The 7,895-nt window shown below is 35.5% G+C and overlaps 1 protein-coding gene across 1 annotated transcript; it reads left to right on the plus strand.

The window, feature by feature from the left end:
* Window positions 1-284: 284 nt before the first annotated feature.
* LOC149574946 (putative protein phosphatase 2C 15) lies at window positions 285-6,143 on the plus strand. Its single transcript, XM_089814791.1, has 8 exons — window positions 285-1,147; window positions 2,242-2,413; window positions 2,500-2,653; window positions 3,032-3,095; window positions 4,081-4,188; window positions 4,297-4,422; window positions 4,550-4,776; window positions 5,442-6,143. The coding sequence occupies exons 1-8, from the start codon at window positions 932-934 to the stop codon at window positions 5,656-5,658; spliced, it is 1,284 nt and encodes a 427-aa protein (XP_089670917.1). The 5' UTR covers window positions 285-931; the 3' UTR covers window positions 5,659-6,143.
* The last annotated feature ends 1,752 nt before the right edge of the window (window positions 6,144-7,895 follow it).

Here is a 7,895-nt window from a genome sequence, read left to right on the forward strand (position 1 = left end):
ACCTACTTATTAGTAAGCTTAATTGCCTCCTCCAAAAATTATTAAGTATTCCCATTTAACTCATATCATAAACTACTTATAAAAGAATCTTCCTTTTCTTTATAGTGAATGACACATAAGAACAAAACAAATCAAGCCAATAATCAATAATCAATAACTAATTTGTATTTGACAACTTATTTCATTATAGACCAAGTAATGTACTCAACAACAAAAATTGGTAGAAAAAAGTGGAAGCAACATGTAACATTCTCTAGAAGAATACTCTCTCCCTTACCCAGAACAAACAAACAAAATTGTTTGTATCATGTCAACGAGCAAAATGCTTGGATCTTTGTCCATGACTTATATGCGCGCAGCTGTATTGGAACGGGATATATAAATAAAGCAAGCAGTGTAGGTGGATACCACTACAATGGAGGAAAGGAAGCACGCGGTTTGAAGAAGTGAGAAAGCGGCTCGGGGCACGCGATAAATTTGAATTCCATTCTTCCATTAAAAAACCAAAATTTATTGGTTTGAATCATTTTTTCTCCGAGGCCGGAAGAATAAACGAGATTTAAATTATTTGATGGACTGATGTTGGAGTTTACCCGGACTCCAACGAGCCATTAATTGAGGTTTGACGAGTTTTGGATTGTACCGCTTTGGGAAAATCGATGCATGGGCGATGAAATGGATCGTGTTAACTGCACATTACTAATTCTGAAATATTCTCTGATCAAATTTCCATTTGAGGCTTCCAAACAAGAGTCATAATCGGGCAGCGTTTGAAAGTGAGCGGTGGAATTGAGGACGCGATTGGGGAAGGATTAAATTCGAACTGGGGCAAACATTTGAGGGTTTGACCAGGCGAGGGTAGTGCAGGGGGCGTAGATTCAAATGCGTTTCAGGTGAAATTTGATAGCAGCTCGCCTGTGTTGTGGTAAAGATGATTAATCAGGAGAAGACGAAGGGAAATGTAAATGGCAAAATGGTCCCGTTGGCTGAGCTTCTGCGACTCGAGGTGAAGAATGAGAAGCTAGAGCGGCCCAACATTCGGTGCGGGCAGGCAGGGCAGAGTAAGAAAGGGGAAGATTTTACTCTTATCAAATTGGATTCTCACAAAATTTCAGGCGACGGAGCCTCTCTCTTTGCCGTCTTCGCCGTATGTAAATCTGGGCTTCTACCCTGTTTAAGTTCTGTCGATAAGCGCAACAACATTAACGGAGGACATTGAAAATCTGGACACACAATTATTTCCAATTTTTATCATGCTCGATTCCCGTTTGTGTTTTTTTCGCATTTCCTCAACAGGGTTTCTTACCCCCACGATTGCTTTCGTTTTCGTCCTGGAAACTGTGAAATTTTTTTCTTTTGAGTTTTTGAGAAATTCTTTTTTTGTTTTGATTTGGTATAAATTTGTTGAAAGGTGTGGATAAAAGAAATTACCTGTCAGGACGGCCGTAGAAATTTCGATTTTGAACTTCTTCCATTATGGAATATATGAATTTAACATACGAGTTTGAGGTTTTACCCTATAATTGAGTCTTGTGTCTGCACTAAAGAGAAAAAGGGAATAGAACTAAAAACTTGTTAGTTTTCTGGCCTTTTTCCAGCAGACGAGTCTTTATTTTAAAATTTGGTCAGTATATTATTCAAACGTTGATAAAGTGAAATTACAGTGAAGTGCATGACTGTCTTTTAAAGTGACTGTTTGCAGTAGGCTGAGAAAAGCTTTAAGTGACAAGGGCTAGAACGATGCATATCGTTGGGGACAATATGACTGAATTAATAGAGACTTTCCATTTTACCTGATTTTTTCTTGCATTTTTTTGCTCTTTTTCTTTTCCTCTGTAACAGTACGAAATGCATTTTTCTAATTTAGTTTAGAATTCTTTCAGCGACAGAGGGGTTTCACTAGGTTTAATTTTATTCATACCTTATTGGATGAAACAAAGGAGAAAATCTAAGGGAGCTCTAGATGTTTCAGATTTTGTCACACATTTATAATTTTCTAGCCTGCACACAGGAGATTTTAGTTAAAAATATAATTCCTTGACGTCAAAATTTAATCTTGGTTGAATGAGTTGAATTCCTAAAGCTGGCCAAGATTGGATTTAGGTTTCAACAATTCTTTACAATTTATCTAAAGTAATTATGGACATGCTTTTTCGCCTCTTTCATTTGAATTGTTTGGTTTGTTTTAGACAGATCATGGAAGAGAATAATATGGCTATAATTTGGTGGTTTCTGTGTCAGATTTTTGATGGCCACAATGGATCTGCGGCAGCTCTATATTCGAAGGAAAATTTATTGAAGGATATTTTGAGTGCCATTCCAGCAGGCTTGAGTAGGGATGATTGGTTGTCAGCATTACCGAGGGCTATGGTTGCAGGATTTGTTAAAACAGATAAAGAATTTCAGGTTAAAGGTATGCAAATTTGTGGAATTTGACTCGAAGATTAAAGTGTTTTTGGATAAATTTTAGTAATGACATATGCAACCAATGTTTTACAGGACAAACATCGGGAACTACAGTTACTTTTGTTATAGTAGATTGCTGGACAGTCACTGTTGCATCAGTTGGAGATTCTCGGTGCATTCTTGAATCACCTGGAGGGTTGGTTTCCCTTTTGACTGCTGATCACAGGCTTGAGGTCAATCCTGAAGAGTAAGAACTCTTCAGAATGTAGGAATAGTTATGAATGTGCACACTTATGAGAATTCGTATTTCAATGAATCTTTTCTTGTGCATATTTGTTGTTCTTTTTAGCAGCTGATTTTGACAAAGCTATTTACCTGTTGTATAAAGTCTGAATTTGGGTAAAAGTCCCTCAATTGATTGGTTAGCACCCTCCTCCCGGTACTAATGTCACTGTCAGTTTTGAGCTATGGCTTGTGGTCACTACCTAGCTTGCTGATTCTATCATTTGATGTAATGAGTGTCCAAATACACTCAATATAAGAAATGAGTGACATATCTAACTGCTTGAGGTTTTTTTTCCAATTACAATTTTCTAAAGACTAAACTATTTACATTTGACCGTAGGAGGGAGCGCATAACAGCTAGTGGTGGTGAGATTGGTAGACTGAATACTGTTGGTGGAGCTGAGGTAAAAATTCCTTACAACATTTAGTAGGAAGTTGATTTTGAACAAAATAGATGTCTAAGGCCACCCTATATCTGTGCTCTCACATATATGTGATTGGATCTGCTGTAGAACTTTCACTTTTGCCTCTAACTGTCCTTGGTATAGTAGGCAATTATATTCACAAAAATGCTCCTTTGCATCTTGTCTTGCAAAGCAATTCTATAATTGACAACCTTGCCTGATGCTTTAACTCTTTGACATTTGCTGATCATCCTGGCATCCCCTACAGTAGAATTTTGCAAGGCAGAGTGACAAGACTTTAAAATATAATTATTTGAAATGTAAATGTAACTATGTCCAAAAGTTTATGGGAGATAAACATTTCCAGAAAAACAATTTTGACCCATGTTATCAAGATCAATAATTAGTCATCAAAATTCATACTCTTGTCTGAGGTTTCTTTTCTTTTCTTGAATTTTGAATCACAAATCTTTTGAGAAAAATGTGAATAATAAAGTGTTTGGAAACTTTGGCAAATAAAAAGACTACAGAAAAAATTAATGATTCAAATAATTTTTTTCACCTCGAATTTTTTCCAATGCCCACTGATTTAAAGTTTTTTCTTTTCTTTTTTGGTTCTTCAGCTCCCTGCCAGTTGATTGCTGACTGCAATTTGTTAACTTTGCTATTGATTCCTCTCCAACACTATACACATGAAGAGTTTTGATATGTGATCTTTATGGAATATTGTAGTGATTACCAGCCTTTATGAAACACTTTATGCTTGAAAACTTTGTTTAGAGACCAACATCCTTTATGATCAATGAACCAAAATTTTCTATATCAATTGTTGCTTTAGGGGATACATCTCCTTTGTAATATTTAAGTTCTTATTAACCATACTTACCTTTATGGGCTTTTTATTTGATGCTGATTCATTCTATTATAAAATTTTCCACAAGCATATTAGATTTGTGACTTGCGAATATGTGCTTTCTGATTATAGATTGGGCCATTGAGATGTTGGCCTGGAGGTCTCTGTCTATCTAGATCTATTGGTGATATGGATGTGGGTGAATTCATTGTACCAATACCACATGTAAAACAAATCAAGGTATGTTGCCAATAGAATATTGCTGTTTACAAATTTATTAGTGGCAATAAGGACTTCACAAAGTACTATGGTCTACTTGATTAGACTTGTGATGGCCTTTTCCAACAGTTGTCAAATGCAGGTGGCAGACTTATTATTGCAACTGATGGTGTTTGGGATGCATTGAGTTCTGAAAAGGCAGCAACTTGTGGTCGGGGCTTGAGAGCAGAACTTGCTGCAAAACAAATTGTTAAGGTGCAAATAACTTCTACGAGGAAAGCGAGTGAATGGAATTTTGTTCCATTGCATTATAGTGCTCCAAGATGTAATATTTGAGGAATATTAATATTCTGGATTCTCATCTTAACTCAATTTTGTGTAGGAGGCTTTGAAGATAAGGGGACTTAGAGATGACACTACATGCATTGTAGTGGATTTGATTCCTCCTGAAAAACCTGCATTACCACCTCCAGTGAAAAAGCAAGGCATGTTCAAGTCAATTTTCCGTAGGAGGTCCCATAATCAGGCATCAAAGACAGTGGAAAAGCAGCAAGATACAGACATTGTCCAAGAAATTTTTGAGGAGGGATCTGCAATGCTTGCTGAAAGGTAGATTGACGTTTTCAAGTTATATTATTTCATTTTTAAGTCACAACTTTATGTTTGGACACGGTGTGTACCATTTCTGCTTTTAGTCGTTTGTTTTTCCTTGAATTAGAACATTATCTCTTTGCAACTTTTATTCAGTTTCTTTTTAATAGTTGGTTATTTTAGTTTTGCAGTCACATTTTTGCTTTTTGGGTTCAGTGCAAGGCTTGGTTATGCTGTATCATAGTTGTGTCATCATTTTACAAACTTTTAAGAGCTTCTTAATTAATGAAGCACAAGGGATATTAATATTTGTTTTGTGCTTTTTTTTTGAATTAGAACTAAATTTTTGTTAAGCTTTATTTCATTTGATAAATTGTACTGCAAGTTTAGTTTGTACCTAGCATGATGTCATGTTACGTCTGTGTATTTCCTGATTTTTAAGTTTGCATTCTGTTATGTTTTGAAAATGATTTTGGAACTTGCGCATAGTGCTTTTCAATGTAATATTAATTGTGATCAAACTACTTAATCTGGTGTGCATGTCCAATTCCAATTAGAATAAATAGACACCAAATTATCATTGCATGTTTTTTGGGTGATTATTTGGTGATGAAGTTTGCAAATGTTTATTTCAGTAATGCAGTGTCTACTTGTAAGTTGTCCTTATGATGCATGCATTGCAGGTTGGGCTCAGAATATGCAGTGCAGACTGTATCGGGATTGTTTGCTTGTGCTGTTTGTCAAACTGACATCACACCCAGTGAGGGCATTTCTGTGCATGCTGGATCCTTCTTTTCAGGAACTATGCACTCTTGGGAAGGCCCATTTCTTTGTGCAAGCTGCAAATTGAAGAAAGATGCAATGGAGGGAAAACGGCCATCAAGAGTGTTAGTTACGTAGGTATCTTTGTGATCAGGTTGAACTCATATCTGATGGGCAAATTCATTCACAGCATCACAGCTTGGTGGTGTACATTAAATTTTCAGTCCCAACTGTAGTTTAGTCACCACAAAACATCTTGAACTGCTGGTTCGAGTGTAGAGGGAGCAAGCCAAATCCATATGTGTAGTCAAGTGGAATTGCAGTTACTCAATTTTGATCTCACCATTGGAAGCATTATATTTTTGATGATTCTTGTAGTATATTTGCTTCCATCTCACTCCTCGTCAATGTGGCCGCCTCAAACAACTGGAAATTCAGATTTATTTTTTCTTCCCTGGTTCTGTTAAAGGACCTTATGGGAAAAAGAGTTGCAATGCAAACATTTGAGTACAGCAACAAAATGTGTAATTGTTTGAACTTGTTACTAACCTTGAATCGGTTAGTTTTAATTATTTTCTATCATCCATTTCTAACTTATTGACATTGACTTTGATTGTTTTTAACATATGTAATCATTTCTACTGGAACTGTTAGTAATTTATGTTTACCTACATATGCTGTTGCCCAAATACCATAAGTCACTTGTTGTAGGAATCAGGTGTGTTAGATTGTTTAACACTATTGTTTTTGAAATTCATCTGCCAGACGAAACTTAAGGTTTTAGTAGAAAAATTAAGTTTTGTGAGTCAAAGATTCTTGAAGCCTGCAACTCAATAAGTCTTAAAGACAGATGGGGGAAAATCAGTTCGGTTGCCATGTACTGTGCGGATATAACAAATTCATCTTTTTTTGTAACCACGAGGAACTTTGTGTACATGACAATTGCAGGTCTTGTCTTATGGATATGCTACAAGAATATGATATGTAACTTTGTATATGGTCAGTTGGACATACTTCGAAAAGCGATAGTTCAGACCGGAGTTTCAAGTGTAATAGAAAAAAAGGAATCGCACATCAATGATTTTATCTTCCATAAATCTTTTAGTTTAACATTGCTGCCGGGAGATTTGGACGTGAAGCTATTTTTCTTTTCTTTTAATGTAGCCTGTAGGTATGGCTGCCATTGTACAACTTGCGCAAAATTGCCCTGAATTTTACAATCGATTATTTCTGCTGAATAGTGCAAAGTATTATGCCGCAAAAAGGAACATGGAAAACCTAATAAAAATGACTCCTTAAGTACCATAGGGTTTTACAAAAAAAATTCAGGGAATAGTTCGGAACGCCAGACCTTTTTAGCAAATAATTCGGTACATATAAGATGTTAGATGAAGTGGAGCTTGAATCATGCATGTGAGTGGTGGATGCTTTTTGTAGCCCTGAAATGAAAGATCGCAGCTCTTGCTACTAGATGACGAATTTACTTCATCGATCTACTTTCTACTACCTACGTACATCGCCAAGCCGAATCTTCAGTGAAAAAAGTAAGAAACATAAACAGGTTCATGCGATGAAACATAAACCGGTTCATCTGGGCCAGGTGTAGCAGAAACAGTTCAATAGTTAACACTGGAAAATTAGTTTTGACCTATGGATTTCATCGAATGCAAGATTTTTGAGAATCTTACTTCAAGATTTGTATAATTGAAATATTATAATAAAAAACTGGAAGAAAAGATGCACCGATTGAAATTCATTGTCAAATTATGGGCATAGATATTGGTATTTACATGGGTTTTCAACTGTAAAAATCATAAGCAAGACAAGGAAATCTCAGAGCACGGGATGACATGACAACCTACAACAGCCCCGTAGTATTTATCAGATTTTCCGAAGAAGAATCGATCGCAACCATAGGAGAACCAATTTAGCCGTTTGGGTGCTCGATTTGCTTCCGTGTCCGTCAAGAAAGGGTTGCCCTTCGCGTTAATCTTGCATATTTGACTGGGTTGTTTATTATGTTTTAGGGGTCCCATTGGCTGCTTTGGCGGGAATGTTATTCATTCGTTCAAATACATTTGTGATGAATTGCCAAATTTTATTTTGAGTTTGTTTGGGATGAATATTAATGTATTTGTTACATTTTGATTTTGAAAAAATTATATAAGTTTATTATTAAATATAATTAAATTTTATAAGAAAGACTTTTATTATTTATAATATTTTTAAATTAATAATACATTTTTCTTTTGGTTATTGCAAGTTGTATTTTTTATATAATTTATATCAAATGCTTGAACTTTTTTACAGCATTTGGCAGCTTAATTAATGACTAGGATGACATAAATAATATTATTTATATAATAAGAAAGTCA

The sequence above is a fragment of the Cupressus sempervirens genome, chromosome 2 (genome assembly GCF_028749045.1).
Source record: "Cupressus sempervirens isolate cs-2001-9-10 chromosome 2, ASM2874904v1, whole genome shotgun sequence".
NCBI lineage: Eukaryota > Viridiplantae > Streptophyta > Pinopsida > Cupressales > Cupressaceae > Cupressus > Cupressus sempervirens.

Bases quoted from the DNA above. Each gene is read 5' to 3' on its own strand.
- LOC149574946 (XM_089814791.1), top strand. From the start codon at position 932: ATGATTAATCAGGAGAAGACGAAGGGAAATGTAAATGGCAAAATGGTC. The intron at 3,096-4,080 runs GTAAAAATTCCT...TTCTGATTATAG, and splicing joins ATACTGTTGGTGGAGCTGAG to ATTGGGCCATTGAGATGTTG. The intron at 4,777-5,441 runs GTAGATTGACGT...CATGCATTGCAG, and splicing joins TCTGCAATGCTTGCTGAAAG to GTTGGGCTCAGAATATGCAG.